This window comes from Perissodus microlepis, chromosome 20, assembly GCF_051167445.1.
Source record: "Perissodus microlepis isolate ML-2025 ecotype Zambia chromosome 20, ASM5116744v1, whole genome shotgun sequence".
NCBI classification, from domain to species: Eukaryota; Metazoa; Chordata; class Actinopteri; order Cichliformes; family Cichlidae; genus Perissodus; species Perissodus microlepis.
In genome coordinates, this window is record NC_140480.1 from 34,026,963 (window position 1) to 34,047,519 (window position 20,557).

General features: G+C 44.4%; 2 protein-coding genes across 2 annotated transcripts in view; both read right to left on the reverse strand.

Annotated features, from left to right (window-relative positions):
- sulf2b (sulfatase 2b) overlaps nt 1–16,379 on the reverse strand; it is a 195,744-nt gene extending 179,365 nt beyond the window's left edge. Inside the window, exon 1 of the mRNA XM_084916177.1 lies at nt 16,360–16,379. The gene's annotated coding sequence lies outside the window, so the exon portion shown is untranslated. The remainder of the gene's footprint in view (nt 1–16,359) is intronic.
- LOC146365017 (uncharacterized) lies at nt 11,756–15,064 on the reverse strand. The gene is made up of 2 exons (XM_084915952.1): nt 14,843–15,064; nt 11,756–14,763 (listed from the first exon to the last, which is right to left on the reverse strand). Exon 2 carries the CDS (start codon nt 13,793–13,795, stop codon nt 12,662–12,664), a length of 1,134 nt encoding a protein of 377 aa, XP_084772078.1. The 5' UTR covers nt 13,796–14,763; nt 14,843–15,064; the 3' UTR covers nt 11,756–12,661.
- Nucleotides 16,380–20,557: the final 4,178 nt, after the last annotated feature.

Below are 20,557 nucleotides of genomic sequence, written 5' to 3' on the forward strand. Positions count from 1 at the left end.
TGCAGTCATTCAATAATAGATGAAGGTCTTTTCTTCTAAAGCCAGAACCTGAAAAAGCAGGAATGGACCAGCACAGCAGGAGGGAGTATTTTACATACACACACATGCAGTCCTCAGAGCCAATGAACTAATGGCTTCCTCGGGGACCAGGCTTATCAATATCCCAGTGGATGCAAGAGAGAAAAGAAAGAGGATGAAAGGTTGAACAATTTAAGGTGCAATGCAAACACCAGAGAGAAGCTAAAGTGTGGAGCAAAGTTAAAGTGTTTTCTGTCTGTATACAAACTGAAATGCAGTCGAGCTGGAACTGAGTTTCCTGATTCACAGTTTTTGGGATGAAAATGTAGAAACAGGAATTTTACATTAAAAACTATGTTAGCTCTGCTCACTTTAGGGTGACTTTTTTATAATGGTGTAATTATGTATAACTGCAGTTGCAAGAAGAAACATCGACGTTGACCAAATGTGGAGCTTTGGAGACAGCCAGCGTCACTGCGACAGTAACACAAATGTCTACAAACCAGCAGAATGTTTCAGTTCCACGTTGTTGAAGTATCAGGATACACACACGCTGCATGTCTTATGAAATTCAAAAGTCTGTGTCACAAAGATCCCGCCCACATTTTTATGGGTCTCACATTCTTTTTGTAGGGGGAACCACACGGGCATCTAACACGAGGCCCACTTAGGTCCACGCAGGACGATTCCACACACATGTGGGTTCGTGCTGGTTCATTATAGGAGACCCGCTACTTTTTGTTGTCATCTCCAAATTTTCATTCTTCAACTCGAAATAAATCTTTTTGGAATTTACAGTTGAGTTTAATCATATTTATCTTGAACTGTCCCTGCACTGTGTAAGGACAGTAAAAGGGCCAACTACTCTATTGTCCCAGTGGATCCATGATGTAATGGTGCCCACATTAAAACATGTCCCTGGTTTGATCCCTGCCAGAGACATAAATCACTTGGCAGTCTAAAAATTTGCCAAATTAAATATTTAGAGCTACCTGCTGTGGTGACCCCTTCTGAAAAGGGAGCAGCCAAAGGTAGCTTTTAAGCTACACTGGGCCTTTTTGCAGAGCCTCCTGCTTAATTGTTCTTTTTCCCTCAAACGTGTGTTTGAAGCCAAAAGTAAATTGATGATAATATTGCGAGTGTGGTACAGCTTTAGCCTCTTCAGATTTGTTTGTGCACCTTGGTGTCAGGCAGAGTTGTGGACCCACAGTGCTGACTCGCAGGCTGCACTGTGCTCGGAAATGGATTCATTGCTGGTTTTACAGAAACAACAAAACTGGAAGGCTAACTGGCAAACAGCAATAGACAGGTTCAAACAGAGAATTACTATCAAAGTAAAACAGGAAGTACTGGAAACACACACACTGAGACGCAGACTGACAAAACCCAGGGAACAGAGGGGGGATAGAGAAGGCGAGGGAGCGAGGACAGAAAGACACACACAGAGACAAGACTGACTAAACACACAGAGACGAGACAAAGACACGAACGGGACCGATTAACAACCAAGGAAACCTAAACCAGAAATACTGAAAAATTCAAGAGCCCAAGCGAATGAAATAGAAAACGACACACAGAGAACCTAATAATGAATAAATAAGACTCAAAACTCAAAACACTGGGCCAACGATCCAGGTAACCCAACTATAGTTGTGTCTCCAAACTCTACTCTGTTTCTACAAAAGACTTGAAACTTGTGACTGAGGCCATAAACTCGTGAGGTAAGTGTTTACTGTGGTTATTAATGAATTGTACCAACAGTAACAGACTTCTATAAAACTAAAGGTCTTTGTAAACCAGACGGTCGTCTCCTGCTGGCCATAAGAGAGATCGTAACTATTTTTATATACAGACTGATTAAACTAGAAAAATAAATGACTAAATGATTTTAAAGCACACATCTGTCGGTGAGTGTCAAAGGTCAGTGGTTGTAGAAGTACGTGGAGCCTTTAAATGCTGGATGAACAACTGTGTGCCAGTTTGTGTCTCTCCATCTGTTGTAGAAGAAAGCTGCCGCTGCTATTGTCCTGTCCTCACGGCAGCTAAATGCTTTCATCCAACCAATAATCTCTGTATGTGTATCCCTCACAAGCAAGGGGAAAACGCATAAGAAGCCTTCTATAGAAGTTTGTTTTGCAAAGTCCTTCGATGGAGAAGAATCTGGAATGTGCTGCTGATGGTTAGCAGTCCAGCAAACACCCACCCCAGCATCAAGCTGCTGTCTTGTTTTTATTTAATCTATTCATATAAAAAATATATTTGGGTGAAGATTTCAGGCTAGCATTCTAAGTGTTTCTGTCCTGACTGAGCTTTAACTTCATGTCAGAGCACTTCAAACTGTTCGGCTTCAAAGGCTTCCATTAGAAGTCGGCTTCAAATATTAATAACTGCAGCCAGCAGGCTCGCTTTTTAATCAATACCTCTGACTTGCACACGCACAAATACATCGATGCATCGCAACATGGCAACAAGGGCTACACAGTCACATCCACACGCACACACGAGTTGTTGTCCTCGCAGCTGCACGCTACACAACTGGGTCTAAATCAGCGTTTTTCTACCATTTACTTTGCTCCAAAGGGAAAATGTCAACACACGGTTTCTCCCTCGCTTATAGAAAATGTACTGAGAGAACAAACTGTCTGTAGAGTCTGTCCTGCTGGCTGAATGTGATGCAGCACAATGTGCACATGCTCATGATTCAGTATTTGCTTCCTTTTGGTTTGTTATTTCACAGTTAAGGAATGCAAACAGCAGCTTTAGAGCCAGCTGGTGTACTTTAGGTACAGACCACATACATTCTCTCTAAATCTGCATTTAGATGCTTTCCACTGTCAAACTTCTAATATGTTTGATTTAAGAGTTCCTCCAAAACAGTCTTTTTACTGTCCTGCAGTCATGTTTCAGATGAGAGGCGAGTGGAGCTGATAAAAATGTTGATATGCTCGTCGAGATCGATTTTAATGAGTGCAGCACTCACAGCAATTAAGCTTTATGAGTAGCACAAGACCTTCAGAGATGTTATTTGCCCCTGCCAATCTGCAGTAACACAAATAATTGTTTAGCCAATCGAATGGCAACTGAGTGCATTTAGTCCTATAGACACAGTCAAGACGACCTGCTGATGTTCAAACTGAGCATCAGACGAGGGAAGAAGGGTGATTTAAGTGGCTTTGAACATGTCGTGGTTGTTTCTACTTACAGAGAGGTACAAAACAGAGAAAATATCCAGTGAGCAGCTGTTCTCTGACTGAAAATGTCTTGATGTGAGAGGTCTGCTTCACAGAAAGGAAACAATAACTCGAAAATAAAAACAGTTTATTACAACCAAGGTATGCAGAAGCCCGTCTTTGAAGACAGAGCACGTCAAAGCTCAAAGCAGGTGGGTTCTGGCAGCAGAAGACCACTCCAGGTACCACCTCTCTCAGCTAACAGGAAACTCAGGCTACAATACACACAAGCTAACCAAAGTAACACAACAGTTCAGGCCGGTGGTGGAGAGACACACTTCAGCTCCTTAGTACCAACAGAGCATTGTTTAAACACCACAGCCAACCCGAATATTGTTGCTGACTACATTCATTATTCTGTTCTACAAAGACGTAAGGCAGGGCTCCAACCCTGTACTAGCAAGATGTAGCTAAGAAGGTGAATCTAGATTTGCTCAATATTAAGATGCTAGTGGCCAAACCTAAATCAGACATGCAGGAGTGTAGAAATACACAAGGGCAGCTCAGCTGGTCAGTTCATACTTCATAATATACAATATAATAGGAGTACTGCAATGAATACAACACACTGAATTTTTATTTTATCTGAAAGCCAAAAAGTCATTTACATAATAGTGTCTAAGATAAATAAATAGAAATACAGTCAGTTCAGAAAGTAATCCAAAATGTAAGAAACGAGAATAGATAATCGTGCTGTAATCAAGTATCAAATATATAAGGACTTTAAAGCAACTAACTTATATTGTGAACATGTTTTGAACCTTCGTGCCAGGGTTGGTTTGTTGAATGCATCTAATGGACTAATATTAGTTTATGTTCGCTAACTAGTACGACTGGAGCCACAAACTCAGGACACTAGAAGCAGTCTAAGACAGTCACGGTTGTACTGCCTGTGGTTGCTGTGAGGCTAGCTGCTGTTTTTTATTCCTACACTATGCGGCGCTATTTAAGATGTATTTAAATTGTATGCACTTGTAATGTCTCTGGATTCACTTACTAGCATTAATACCTCACCTTCTTATCCCAGTATGATCACTTCTGGTACAAAAGCCAAGATGGTTGTTGCTAAAATGCTAAATTACAGGGTTTAAAACAGGATTTAACAAACCAGTAGGTGATACAACCGTGACGACATTCACAGGGATTCAAACCAACCAGGGTGAGAACCTAAAGCTGTCATGGAAATAGTCCAATAAGCTCAACACGTCATTGTTTATACTCATTAAGATTTGCATTAATAAGGTAGGAAGGAGGACACAGGAGCAAAAACAAGTCTCGGATCATATCTGTGACGGTTTCACGTCCATCACGAGTCCAGCACGAAACCGCCACCACAATAGCACAGTGTCCCGGCGCTGCCACGCCCGAGTGGAGCACAGCCATTATTAGCTACAGATGCCAAGTCAAAATGTTCACAGTGGGATGTGAATGGGACCGTTGTTGTTCGTGGGTTGGCACAAAATTCCTTTGCTGACTTTTTTTGCCAAACCAAACAGACTTCAGAAACTGAAAATGCAGGTTAGTGCAAGTTAAAGTAGTGAACATAAGTCTGCTCTCTAATTACACAGGGATTCACGGGGGGAGTGTATCTGCTGGTTTTCTGCCAACTGAGGACTTTATGATGTATTTTCCCAGAATAAAATAAAGCCCAGATTAAACCTCGGACCTGATCATGGCTTCTCTTAAATTAACCGAATTTAATTCCTTCCACATTACTTAATCGCTCTGAGTTTGGTGTCTGAGAAGGAAGGGCCACAAAGAAGACATGACCACAACAACTGTCGTATAGAATATAACAGAATGCCTTCATTGGTCGTTCTACAGGTTTACAACAAAAACGTCATACTTCAATCATCCAATGGAATAAATGACACCAAACAAGCAGAATAAGCTGTTTGGCAGCTTTTTCATGCACGCAACTCACAAACTTAACTCTGCTGCTCAACTCTGGTGCCCATTTAAGGGGAAATGAACAACAATCAATCAACACAAATTTCTCTATTTTTTTGCAACGTTTTTATGCAATGCATGCACACAGGCAGGTCCTACAAAGGATATATGCACATATCGTTTCTACAGACCATAGTGATAGAGATAAACACTTTGATGGGATTTGAATACAGGTCCTGTAGTCTGGAGGTACAGAGATTATCTGTACCTCCAGGTGTCAGTCAGTCAGTTATAAGGTGGCAGTCAGGATGAGAAGAGGCCTTGATGTAGATCTGGTCAAGTGAAGGTAGCAGAGTGTTGGTGGTCCTCTGTGCTGGTTTGATGAATCCTTTGATGAAGAGCCTTCTTGTCAGCCTCAATGGAGTTGACATGCCACAGTCTCTTTAAGAAGTAGAGCCACTTCTGTGCCCTCTTCAAAAGAGAGGTTGTGTTTAGGGTTTGGGGTCCAAGTCTCTCAGATCCTGGGAAATGTCTGCTGATGAATTTAAAGTTTGGCACTATCTCCACAATGTCTCCGCCTATGTATGGTGGAACATTTTTCTGTCTCCTGAAGCTGATCAGCTCTTTTGTCTTGGAGACATTGATTGCCAGGTTAATGATGGAGGACCATTGGGACAGTCAGCAGGCTTCATCCCTGTAGGCAGACTCATCACCATGGTGCATTAATCCAATTACAGTGGTCCTATCTGCAAACTTGATGTCTAAGTTGGTGTTGTGGGTTTGTGTGCAGTCATTGGTTATTTTAGAGACTAATGGGGGGGCGCAAGTGCAATGGTGGAAGACTCGAGGCATTTAGGCCTGTGCAGTGTGACAATGAAAGGTGAAACATCTCCTGAGCAGCCTCTGTGGGATTCCATCAGGACCTGTAGCGTTCCCAGGGCTGCATGTTGATAAGTGTCATTTTGCAGGTGAGTCTTCTTTCTAAGCTTCTGATTTCAGGACTTTTATACAGCAGAGTCACATAAAAACACCAGTTAGTTAAAATGATCAGACGTTCTGCCTTTTTTCATTTGTTTAACCCACAAATTCACAAAATATTTAAATCAATTTAATGAATAACCTGTGTTGATAATGATCCATATTAATTTTCTCATTTGATATGCATGTGAATGCATCATTGTTACTCAGCAGTTTTCCCCTTTGTTACCACACTATGGTGGAGAATTATTGTTATAACTATTCGTTCTGGATTTTTGAGTCATGCATGGGCCACTGTGACTGACAGATCTAACTGATCTATGTCTAGAACTATCTGACACATAATCTAATAATGTGTGCCGCAGCTCAACAAGTTTAAGGGTTGTGTGCTTCAGTTACGGTGGGTTAAATTTTAGCATGTTATTACTTACACATACTGTCATTTGTGTTTTTGTGCATTGCATCTGCACAGTCTTGCTAAGTTAGCAGATAGCTTAGCTCACTTCTCTTCAAAGCAAACACTAATGCTGCATCGTGGTGGCTACGTCTATCAGTCCAAATATTTTCAGTGGAGAACTTTATTTAATCTGTCTGAAAATAAAATACTATCCACAATTTACTGGTGGACACTAAAGTGCAGACACTGCTAGTCCTGGGTCTTTCTCATTTTGTGTTTTCTATTCCGGCTCATTTGCTGGGTGGACTGCTCCTATAACTGTAGGATGGAATATAACTCCGTCGTCTTCGACTGCAGATGGCAAAGGGGGTCCCAGAGGCTGCAGCCATTGCCATCTGCAGTCCAAGATTGTCGATTTGGGGTGTATCCAAAGGGCAAGAGGATCAGTGGAAAGGAAACTGACTACTACATTATGATTATTGCCAATAGCATCGTTATAATGATTCTTTAAGAAAGTTTGTATCTATACACAGACAAAGACCATCAGCAGAAAGTGTAGCGGTGTGTCTGAGTGAAATGCAATTAAACACAAATTGGAAGGTGTATAAGTGTCAATAATTTAAAAATAGCTGTGTGTCCTAGTGGTGCTATTTAAAGTCTAAATGAGGTTGTGCTGAATGACAGATTTGCACTGTGGGACTTGTAACATTTGCCTGAGGGAAGGAGATCATATCGTCAGAGGAGCCGGTGTGCATGGGTGGAGATGATGTGTTTAATGGCTCACTGTTCACACAAGTGTAGCGAGTAAAAGCCACCGAGTAACCGCTAAGGGCTTCTATACTACTTGTGCAAACTTTCAGGCCCAAAGCTCTTACAGGAACGAGCCCAGAATAAACGGGACAAGAGGGTCAATATCAGTCAGATATGTTAAAATTTATTATTTTAAAAGAACACAAAGGGTTTGCAAAAGGCCTAAAACATCAAAATGGGAAAGGTCACTAACGACCACAAAATAGTCTTGGTGCAACCTGCCAGCAATGCAGCTATCACCTGCGGGCTTGCTTTGCCCCGGTGGTCCCAGATGCTCGTTGCTTTAAAAGAAACAAATCCACCCCAAATAAATACGAGCCCAACAGAACACTTATCGCATGCACTAAGTGTTTTAGTTCAGGCAATAATCGGTGGCACTAAAATCACTCTTAATAAAACTTATTCACTGCAAATCCACACGGAGCACCTCTAAAAAGACCTACTTCCCCTAAGGTAAGAGCCCAGCTCAGGGATTGCACATTGCCCGACTAATATTGCACCAGCCCAGTAGAAATAAAAACAAACCCGGCATTAAAAAAAACAGTTTTAAAAGGTGACCCTACTAAAACCAAAAACGCAACAAAAAGGAGAAGGAGGAAAAAACAGTGACAAATTCACATGTGCAGCCTGCCCTGCAGGAGGCAATACAATATAAATTAGATTATAGTGCATCAATATACTTTTTTTTAATGTCAAATATATTAAGTTAACATACCTCCAGCAGACAACTGTGTTTGCTGCACACCTGGCTTATCTTCTAAAAATCACTACTAAAAACATAAAATACAATAAACATCAAATACATTTCAACAAATTAAAAAAAAGCACTAAAAGAAAAACAGCCTGTACCTCGAACCTCTGCTGTAGAGGTTTAAAACAACTGTTTGTGTAGCAGACAATTAAAACTTCTCAGGCTCTTCACCTACTCACACAACCATTGTTCACAGCCGCTCGTCAGTGGAAATGAAAAGCACCTGCTGCTACTTCCTCTTTTATACCCTCCATTGGGTTCCCTGGGTCCTAAAGACTTCCCCATTACAATTGCCCCCGTTTTGAAAGGTCACCGTCCCGGTGACCACTTACTGCCAGGGCCTAAATACATTTTGGGGCAAATCATTATGGACAAGAGAGCTCTGTGAATCACTAGTGAGAACAGCAGCAGTCTGATTTACTGACCGTGGGAGATTAAAGGGGTTAGAATGCTTTCCTGCTGTACTTCTTTTAGGCCGCCCCTGAACTCTTCCTGAGTCCTGCTCTAAAACATTCTCCCTATTATCAATCCCACTTTCCTCTGGCTGTTCTGGAACTATGGATACAGGGTTCAAGTTGCTCGAGCCTATGCTCCTAGTTTCACTAACAGGCTCTGGAACAGATACCGAGGGTGGCTGATCTTTGGGTGGGTTTGGAACAAGGGCGAGTACAACTCCACCAGCCTCACTGTCATCATCTGGTGTATCTGATGTTGACTGCCGGGGTGACTCAACTACCAGCCCTGGGTCAGAGAGAGGATATTCGTCTGGAGCGGGTGCTACAATACCTGAGGGTATTACTCTCAACTCAGCCCGATTTAAGTTCTTGTCTGGACCTGAACGATCTCTAGGGCGTATTTTGTAAACCCTGCCTTCTTTGTCCATACTCTGCACAACAACATACACCATAGGATCCCAGGCATCGTGAATCTTATGGCGGCCTAAAGGATGACTTTTCCGATAAACCAGAGTACCTGGGGAGAGAAGGGAAGTAACTGTTGGATGAAAATGTTTATTTCTCCTCTCTGCAGCTTGTTGGAGTTGTTCTTTCGCATGCACATAAACTGAAATTAGACGTTGTTTATGCTCCTCTACCCACTCCTGCGCAGATCTAGACATAGGTTCTGACTGGGAAGCCCCCAGTAAGAAGTCAACGGGCAACTGGGGCTTCTGACCAAACATAAGCTCATAAGGTGAAAAGCCGGTGGACTGATGTTCTGTGGTATTGTAAGCATACAATACCTGTGGCAAGTATTGCGGCCACTTTCTTTTCTTATCAGGAGGGAGTGTGCGCAACAGATCATGGAGTGTTCTGTTAAATCTCTCGCATTGTCCATTGCCCTCAGGATGATATGGTGTGGTCCTGCTTTTTTCTATGCCATACAGGTGGCACAGACGTTTCAGCAAGTCTCCCTCAAAGCTCTTTCCCTGATCACTATGGATACGCTTAGGGACCCCATAGATATAAAACCATTTTTCAGTTAATACCCGTGCCACTGTACTTGCCCGTTGATCTACTGTAGGGTATGCTTGAGAGAACTTTGAAAATACGTCGGTGACCACAAGTACATTCTCACGCCCATCACTAGACTTGTCCAAAACACTGAAATCAATGGCAATGACTTCCAGGGGTTTAGAAGCCACCAAACCCCCCCTGAATGTGCGAACTTTTGGTTTTACAGCCTTTGCCAAGACACAACGATCGCACTCCTGACAATATTTCTCAATGTCACGTGCCATAAAGGGCCAAAAACACCTTTCTCTCACCAGGCTGGTAGTGCGGCCAATGCCTTGATGCCCATGATCATCATGTAAACTTCTCAGGACCTCTGTTTGCAAGCACTGGGGTAGCAATAGTTGAAACAAAACTTGGCCATCACCAGGTGTCTGAACTTGACGATACAAGACACCTTCCTTCAGCTTGATTCTGGGCCACTGTTGCACCAACTTTTTCACTCCCTTACCTACATTACCCATTTCCTGCTTGGTAGGCAGCCTCCCTCTTTCCCAATACTGTGAAAAAGGGCCAATTACCGGGTCAGCAGCTTGAAGGGATATTAGATCAGCTTTAGGTCGGGATGGAAATGCACCTATGGCTCTACACGTAGCGGCAACAGCATTTCCCAGTTGACCTACATCTGTCTGATCTTGCACTTCCTGTGGAACCTTCAACCCTGGAAGCAGGCCAGATGGACTCTGTGGATGCAGTTGCCGTGACAATGCATCAGCGTTGCGATTGCTGGGACCTGGCCTATATTTAATCTCAAAGTTGAACACAGCTAGTTCTGAGGCCCATCGCTGCTCTACGGCTCCCAATTTAGCAGTTTGCAAATAGCTAAGGGGATTGTTATCTGTGAACACCACAAACTTATTTCCCAACAGATATTCACGGAATTTTTGAGTGACAGCCCATTTTAGTGCCAAGAATTCCAACTTTCTAGAGCTATAATTGGACATATTCCTTTCACTAGGTCGCAGGCCCCGGCTAGCAAAAGCAACTGGCCGCCTCTTTCCTTCTTGCTCCTGAGATAAAACTGCCCCTAACCCTGCCTGACTAGCATCTATCTCAAGGACAAAAGGTTTAGCAAAATCTGCATATGCCAATACTGGGGCACTAACCAGCAGCCTTTTTAGTGTTTGGAATGCATTCTCACATTCCTCACTCCAAAGGTGACACATTGCCCCACTGGCACCACTTCTACGTTTCTTCTTGGTACCTCCCAGCTCGCCCACCAGCCGGTGGAGCGGGGCAGCATACTTGGCAAAACCTTCAACAAAACGCCGATAGTATGAGGCAAATCCCAAAAATGACTGTAGCTCTGTACAAGTAGTCGGTCGTGCCCACTCAGCCACTGCACTAATCTTAGAAGGGTCAGTCGCCACCCCAGAAGCAGATATCACATGCCCGAGGTATTGAACCTCTGGCTGGAAAAAGTGACACTTCTCCAGCTTCAACTTTAGATTGTGCTCTTTGAGCCGCGTTAAGACCAAGTCAAGACGCTCCAGATGCTGCTCAAAGGAGGATGAAAACACAACAATATCATCCAGGTACAATAAAAGGGACTGGAAACTTTGATCCCCAAAAATCCGCTCCATTAGCCTCTGAAAAGTGCTAGGGGCATTACAGAGCCCAAATGGCATTCGATTGAATTCGAACAGACCAAAAGGGGTACAGAAAGCAGTCTTGGCTTTGTCCTTCTCGGCCACTGGTACTTGATTATACCCACTTGCAAGGTCCAATGTAGAGAACCACTGTGCTCCCGTCAGGGCATCTAATGACTCCTCAATACGGGGTAATGGATAAGCATCTTTCCGTGTCTTGGCATTAAGCAAACGGTAATCAACACACAGCCTAATCTCTCCATTTTTCTTAAAAACCACCACAATTGGAGAAGAATAAGGGCTACTGCTTAGACGCACTACCCCCCGATCCAACAAATCTTTAATATGGGCTTTCACTTGTTCATACTGAGAGGGTGGGAGCCGGCGATACCGCTGTCTCACTGGGGCATCATCCATTAAAGGGATCTCATGTTCCACCAATGTGGTACATCCTAAATCTCCCTCCCCATGGCTGAAAACCGAGCAATGCTTCCGCAAAAGTGACACTCCTTGTTGTGACTGTTCATTGGACAAGTTAGGCCATGAGAGCTCAGAAAAATCAAGGTGCGGATGCGCCTGTACAGTCACTTCGTGCATCATTATCTGCAACGTGGGATCATCAGACTCTCCGGTAATGACAGAGTCCCCAGATGATGGAAGGTCAACCAGATGCAATTCACCTAGTTGTGTACAGGGCGGTAACCAAACATCCTCATTTCCCACATTAACCACCGGAATGTCAACAACACCCTGTTCAACAGAAAGGAGGGCCGGGGAAACCAAGATGGCCCCTGGAAGGGGATTACCTGTCGCTATGGGCTCCAGGAGCACTGATGGAAGGTTAATGTTAGCAGCAGAGGGGCAGCTAGTATGTATCCATTTCAACGAACCAGCAGGGACACAAACAGCTCGACTGTGGACTTTTGCTTTACCTAAATACCCGGATGTATTCAAAGCCTCAATGCGCTGACACTTGTGAAGTGTCTCTTTCCACGTCTTACTGGCATTTTCAAGGGCAGGAGATTCAAACAGACGAGGGCCAAACTGCTCAAAGAGTAGGTGGTAACAACGGCTAATGATATTCATCCCCAAGAGGCCAGGCACAATCTGTGGCTGCTGAACGCTCCCATCTAGAGGGTCCTCCACCACTAACACACCCATTTTTGTCAGGGTGCCACCAAAAACAGTCACATCAAGCTCCATGTAGCCTATATAGGGGATTTTCAACCCATTAGCTGCCCTGAGGCGTAACCATTGGCATTTCTTTAAGTGCCCCACCCCCTGCGACCTGAAGTGCTTCTCAAAGAAACTCTCTCGAATAGTGGTGACCATGGACCCAGTATCCAAAAGACAGGGAACTATAACACCCCCCATTTCTATTTCCACCACTGGACAATTCCCAATTAATCGAGAGGGATCTTCCATAACAACTTCAGCTGAGCCCATAAACCCTGTTCCTGATGCCTGGCTCTCTGCACCAGAGGGACCTAGTTTCCCGATGGCTGAGACTCAGGGCCTTGTTCCACAACCTGACTTTGTACATGTACATCAGCATGAGACCCACCACTATTCTTTATAGCTGGATGTTTTACCCTACAGAACCTGGCAATATGACCCGCCCTACCACACCGATGGCAAATTGGCTTTCCATCTGCCTGGAAACGAAAAGGCCTAGTTGTGGGAGGGGTCGGGGTTAATCCAGTCTGAGAGGGCTGTGAAAAATGGACAGACATTTGCTTCATGAGCGTTTCCAACTGAACCTGTTGTTTTCGAAGGCACTCTTTTATCTGTAGAATGTCATCATTAGGCCTAGCGGTGACTGCATGCATCTCTGCATTAACTCCCTCTACTACCTGACAGTTCGTATCACAAGAATAGGCTCGGGACCTAGTTTTCCCTCCCTGCCTACCTACATCAGCCCACTTAAGGGCAATACTGCGTAGGGCAAGAAACGACATGTCTGGTGTTTGAAGGACCCGCTGTTTCAACTCTCTGCGCAGCATATCATCATGGACATGTTCAGTAAACTGGTCCCTTAGCAATATATCAGAATTTGGAATACCACCTGGTGTCTTACAGATTACAGTGTCCATTAAAGATTTAAGGGCATGAGAGTAATCTCGCAGAGATTCCCCTTCTCGCTGGGTGCGCTGGAAGAACTGTAGCTGGGCAGCTACATATGACTGAGTGCAGCTATAGTTCTCAACTAAAATATCAAAAATCTTATCAGGAGTGTCTCTACTGGTACTCGAATGAAAACAGACCTCAGATTTAGCACTGCCATCAAGATGGTCCATCACAAACATCACTTGTGCTGCTCTTGACATAGGACGAGTCTCCAGGCATCTACGTACTTCTTCAACCCACTGGTCAACAGTTGACAAGTCCACTGACAATTTACCAGTAAACCTTGGGCATTTACGCTCCCGAGGTGCATAAACGTAACACACATTTGTAGCTTCATTTATTGGGTTCATATTTGATGGCACAGTAGATGGACCCGGCACTGGATCTGGCACTGGACCAGTCACAGGAGAACGTTCCTGTAATTGGTCTCTCAACTGTTCATTTGCTGCTTTTAGCTGCTGCAGCTGCTCCAAGAGGGCCTGTACGTCGTCCATAGGGTCGGCGAAGGAGGTTTATTATCCCCGTGGCAGCCCAACAGTTGGCTTCTCCTCCGTAGAAGATGTCACTGTTTTTCCTCCTCTCCTCTAACACTCTTACTAAAATAAACAGGGCCACACTAAAATAAAAACCAAACACCGTAACTGATATGACCTGTATCCTGTCGACAACGCCAAATAATGTAGCGAGTAAAAGCCACCGAGTAACCGCTAAGGGCTTCTATACTACTTGTGCAAACTTTCAGGCCCAAAGCTCTTACAGGAACGAGCCCAGAATAAACGGGACAAGAGGGTCAATATCAGTCAGATATGTTAAAATTTATTATTTTAAAAGAACACAAAGGGTTTGCAAAAGGCCTAAAACATCAAAATGGGAAAGGTCACTAACGACCACAAAATAGTCTTGGTGCAACCTGCCAGCAATGCAGCTATCACCTGCGGGCTTGCTTTGCCCCGGTGGTCCCAGATGCTCGTTGCTTTAAAAGAAACAAATCCACCCCAAATAAATACGAGCCCAACAGAACACTTATCGCATGCACTAAGTGTTTTAGTTCAGGCAATAATCGGTGGCACTAAAATCACTCTTAATAAAACTTATTCACTGCAAATCCACACGGAGCACCTCTAAAAAGACCTACTTCCCCTAAGGTAAGAGCCCAGCTCAGGGATTGCACATTGCCCGACTAATATTGCACCAGCCCAGTAGAAATAAAAACAAACCCGGCATTAAAAAAAACAGTTTTAAAAGGTGACCCTACTAAAACCAAAAACGCAACAAAAAGGAGAAGGAGGAAAAAACAGTGACAAATTCACATGTGCAGCCTGCCCTGCAGGAGGCAATACAATATAAATTAGATTATAGTGCATCAATATACTTTTTTTTAATGTCAAATATATTAAGTTAACATACCTCCAGCAGACAACTGTGTTTGCTGCACACCTGGCTTATCTTCTAAAAATCACTACTAAAAACATAAAATACAATAAACATCAAATACATTTCAACAAATTAAAAAAAAGCACTAAAAGAAAAACAGCCTGTACCTCGAACCTCTGCTGTAGAGGTTTAAAACAACTGTTTGTGTAGCAGACAATTAAAACTTCTCAGGCTCTTCACCTACTCACACAACCATTGTTCACAGCCGCTCGTCAGTGGAAATGAAAAGCACCTGCTGCTACTTCCTCTTTTATACCCTCCATTGGGTTCCCTGGGTCCTAAAGACTTCCCCATTACACAAGGGTTGAAGGGACTGATGTTCTTATCAACTAATGACCTTCATGGACCAGAGAAATGACCAAAGCGAGTCGATTGCACATATTTGTTGTCACACTTTAATGCAAACATGATTCTTATTTTTAAAGTTGCAACTTTTTGATTTCAATACAAATTCCCTGAACTCAAGCCAACACACAGTGACCACAGTCACGTGCATAAGAGTTGAAAAGGGTTTCTGATAACTCAGAGCCAACATGACACGAGCCACTTTTAAGTTTATTCAAGCCACTGTTACGGAAGGAAGGTTAGGTGAAGGTTAAAAAGTTAATTTGGTGGAAAAAATCTGCTAGAATTCTGCAAAAGTGAGACATAAACCACCATCATCGGAGCAGACACGAGGTGGCTCCCTAATTTATGACTCGGTGAACAAAACGTCCTGAAAAATGCAGCCCATTCACCATTTGGACTTTTTACAGCACCAATAAAGTGAAACAAAACCTTATCAGAAATATGTTCACCTAAACGTCAACAGAAAAAGAAATATTAACATGAACGACAAGATAAAGAGAGTTTATGACCTATGCTGCTACCAGGCAGCCACACCACATCAAATGATACCACTTCTCCACCTGAGCAACACCAATACAGCAATATCAGATCTATATATCATCTTTATCTATAAAGATGGTTCCTTATAGATGAGTCATCACAGGAGATACAGATGGGCTGAAAAATGTGACGTACTGAGTCAACCTGAATATGAGGAAAACGTCATTAAGCTTTAAACTACAACAGCTCGGTCTCAAAAACCTGATGGCTGCGCTCTTATTCGCCAATAAGGACCAACGCAGGTGATTATAATCTCGTTTCCGTCCTTCCTCAAACACTCTAGATGAAAAATAACAAATCCAAGTTACACATGTGTCTGAATAGCCACCAGTTAAGAATGCACTCTCTTCCTCTGGTTTAATTTAAACCCAGACAGGAAAAATGTGCTCATTACTTAAATGGCTTCAGCGCTGCTCGTTTTTATACTTAAGGCGGAAATGGACCCAGCATCCACAGGAAGAGGTTTTGTCAGCACAGAGAGAGCAAATAAATAGTTGGAAAAGAGGTTTCCTGAATGCATTCAGTTATATGCAGGCATCAACGCTCACCTCTGTGTCAAAGTTCAGGTTTAGAGCTTACAGACACAAATCAGAGCCAAACAAGAGCCGCAGGCAGGTGGGAAATTATGGAAGTGTAAGCAGACCAATTAATGCATTTTACCCGTGTGGATATCAAAGGCTGCGGGGCTGCTGCACAAGAAACAACATGTGATGAGAAATAAATTAACATGACTCACCGTCACATGAAATGAAGTAAACGACTGTGGGTAATTACCACCCCGAGGACAGCGCCTTCCCTCCAAAGCCGCGGCGTCTCTGAGAGGCTGCAGTTGGAGGGAAGTTTGATGTCAGAGTGTGCGCGTGGGAGCCGTGGGACAGTGTTTTCATGAATGTTAATGAGCCTTAAATTTTTGCCTCTCTCAGTCCTGGCAGCGGCGAATCTGCAGAAAGCGAGCGGCTCTGTGGGCGTTATCAGATTCAGGTTGTCTGATCAAAAGCAGGGAGCAGCTGTCCCAGGTTTATAATGCGGACAGGGAGGACTGCGGGGACTGCACTCGAAACTCTCCGAGCTTCTCGCAGAGCAAAGAACAACTTGTTTTGTACCCGTGGGTCCCTATGAAAGATCATTTAAATATGCATTTGAATGATTTACATTCTCTGAGGTAAGATGAGAGAGGATGAAAGACGGCAGTCTGAAACACCAAAGCTTTAGAAAGCATCAGTCTGTCCATCATCAGGACTCACAGGCCTCCTGTTTGTGACGTTACATGTACGAGAAGCTGTAAAACTATTTTCACGAAACCAGTTCAGCTTAGGTCTCATTCAGATGAAATATAGGTCTCCAGAGGTGCAGCAGGCTTTTTAATATTACCTGCTTTGGTTGGTAATCTTTCACCTCCTCCCCAAGTAATAACTACGACTAAAATTACCTCTCATTTTTCAGCAAACTTGCTGCTTGTCCTTTAATTTAACCCGCACACAGAGACACGTTCTTGCATTTAAAAAAAGAAAACGATATCTCTCCCTCCTCCGTTCTCGAGCGTGACAGTTTGTCTCGTGGAAACATGAGATTGGTAAACGACACATGCACCTCCAGGTCCTCTAACGGCTACTCGAAACCTGCTCCAAGAGCGAGACAGTCCCCGAAGGATCCCGTGTCCAAGTGCCAGTTCGTGCAGAAATAAACATGTTTACAGGCTGGTAGAAAAATATTTTAAAGGTTTCCCTTGGCAGCCAGGCTGATTGGTGCTTGCTTGGCCTAATGCAAGTCAGTGAACTGGACCTCTGCAACTGTGACTGTACTGCCGGAGCCTTTTAGAGCACTTTAATTAATTTACCTGACAAATATTGTTCATTTCCATGTGCTGCAGACTGTCCTAGGACTGGTGAGTTAAACCCAAATATTTTATTAGCGTGTTAATTATCACTAATCAGCAGGTACCTGTGCACCCATAAATGTTATTAATGCAGCGTCTTTATTACAGCTTGTGGCCATAAGCTGCTCACTGATGTGCAGAGACATCCTGTGTTTCCTTTTCTGGAGAGTTGATGTGGGAGGGAAATATGAAACTGTAAAAATAGAATATCAGAGTTGTCTCCTCGATCTCAAGTTAAGCATCTATAATAAATGAACCTATCTCCAAAAGTTGATTCTGTTCATCTGGACGTAGCGTTTTGTGGGAGAAACATTTCAACAGTACATTTGCATAATGACTGAAACCAGCCCACTGAGGAACAATGGGCTGGGAGGTCAGTTCCTTAATCTTAATTATGCAAATTCTCATGACCACTGATCAATAACCATGAGTCCCATTGACAGAGAGTTGGGGAATGGCTGCAATCACAGCATTGTAAGATGGTGACAGATGTACCCTTAGGCCCCCTCCTCGATTCAGAGATGGTCTTTCCCTTTTCACGTAAATGGCCTCCTTGACTCCGCCCTCAAACCAGCGTTCCTTGGAAGAGTGTCCACTGACCTGTAGGTGTGAATAGACTGCAGAGTCCTGGCCTGATGAGGTGGCTCTTCTACTGGATTCACTTCACCCACTCCTGCAGGACTTCCTCCTCAACACACTCCACCTTCACCCCCGAGCCGCTACTGCTTCCCTACGCAGCCCCGCAGATGGCTCCGATGTTTTGCACATCGGAGCCATCTGCGGGGAGGAAGCGACGATTGCGCTGCTGGCGCGTCACCCCACAGCTGGATTTTGGGACTTCTGTGCGACCAGCTGTGGTGAGTTTAAAGGACACTAGTGTTGTTTCTGGAACTGTTTATTCGGGGGGTGTCTGTTGTATGACGAGGGATAATAACCGTAGCTTACCTACCTCCGTTGTAACAGACCTCACACAAGTGGGTATTTTTGAAACTCCCAAAAAAGCAACCGACTGCATTTCTTCCGCTCCTTCTGAACATGGTGACTCTGAGGCGGTTTATTCCGTGTTTGCCTCTCCTGAGACAATTAAACTCCACTCAGAAGGTGTTAAGGACAATTTTTCACCTGCTCCACCTCCACTAAAGCCATCATTACACTCAGCTGTGAAGGCTTCCATTCAGTCACTAGCCCGGCCTGCTGCTCAGACAGCAGTTCTGTTACCAGCCCAGTCACTTGCTCAGCCCTTAGCCTCACCAGTAGCTCCGTTGTCAGTTCAGCTTCCTGCCTCCTCGGCTGTTCAGTTAAATGCTCGGTCACAATCTTCACCTGCGTCCGTTCGGACGCTGTGTCTGTGCCGCCCGTTTTGGACTATTTTTCTAGCGCTCACTCAGAGCAGCGAGACAAACATGTTAATACTGAGATATTTCCTCAAGAACTGGCCAGTTTAGAGACTGTTACTCGCTCCAGGGCCTCCCCAGAGGCCGAGTTTCTGCCCCCAGCCGCCTCTGGACCCCTGGAGGCTATGACGCCAGCTGAGGACTGCACCCGGCTGTCGCTGCCTGAGCAGGGTCAGTGCTCTGCGCAGCTGCAGTCTGGCTCATGGGTGCCAGAGGCCCCCGTGCCTGCTGGCTCTGTGACTGTTCTCGCTCAAGCCTCCTGCTTCCGCTGGGGGGGGGGGGGGGGGGGGGGGGGGGGGGAATCACCACCTGTGGCTTCCACGCTGTCGCCTGCAGCGCCAATTTCTGCAGCATCGTCCTCATCCTCGCCTGCAGCTTCGTCCTCATCCTCGCCTGCAGCTTCGTCCTCGTCTGGTTGTGCGGCCGTCACTCCACGTCCAGTACCTCAACATCGCCGGCCACTTTCCAGGCCGCTGGCTGGACACCATCGCCGTCGTGGACGCCCTCCTGAACAGGGTCACCGCCGCTGCCTTCCACATGCCCGGCTTCCGGACTGGTGCTGCCACCACTGCCTTCTGCGCGGTTGGCATTTGGATTTGTTTTGCCCACGTCGTCGCCGTCTTCCGTGCGGCCGGCCTCAGTTTGTGACAAACTAGTGAACTGGTGACCTTCTGGTCGCCCCCAAGAACTGTTTCCACGACGCCACTGCCCTCTGCGTGGCCGACCCCCGGAACTGTTTCACTCTGGGCTCCTGTGCTGGCTACCTCCGGGTCGGCCACCTGAATTGTAAGGACTTCTGTGCTATAGGCCCCGTCCTATGTTTCGGCCTGTTTGACAGGACCCAGTCTGTGCGTTATGGACATGTTGTGTTGGACTCTGGGGCCTCCGTTTTGGTTCTGGTCCAAACAATTTCTATAACATGGTATTTCTTTTCATATTTCATCGTATTCAAGTTTCATACTGGGTGGATGAACTTCATTCACACAAAACTGAATTAATTTCATGTTTTGTTGGTGATGGTGGAACGTACCAACACCGTGACCTAAAATCTGCCACAGGCAGTCGGGAAGGTTGTGATTTGTCTTCATCAAACCTGAGAGTGAGTCCACTCCCATCAGAGATGCAAAGTTCACTACAGGTTCACCACGATGCACGAATAATAATCCAACACAAGCAGCAGGAAAAGGAAAAGCCCAAGCTCGAGTCAGGGAGAAGATCATTTTCAACATATTAACTATGTTAATTAAGGTATTTTCTTTTTAAAATCACTACTTCTGCTTGGTTTTTCTGTTTAAATCAAATTTAAGATGAAAAGAACTCGGAAACGAAGCTTTTTTTCTATTATTTTTCAGCATTTTCATCAACCAGGCCTGTACATCTAAAACAGCGTTCATCCTAAATCCCAAAACAAGAAGATAAATCACCAGGAGCCACATATTCCACCTCACATCCCTCTGAAATGTTAATCCTATTTAAAAAGGGCTTTGTGAGCAGACTCCACTGATCACAGCCTGGTTCGTATGAAAGAGATGGAGAATGACTTTATAACACGAAACACGAACTCGATTAAAACTAAGACCGAAGCCTTTATGGATCATTGTGGGAATTACTGTATGTATTTAATATAAAGAGTTCCCTTTGTTTTGTTTGATCATGAATACGAG

Excerpts from the sequence above, each read along its gene's own strand:
- LOC146365017 (XM_084915952.1), bottom strand. The coding sequence starts at position 13,795 with ATGGACGACGTACAGGCCCTCTTGGAGCAGCTGCAGCAGCTAAAAGCA.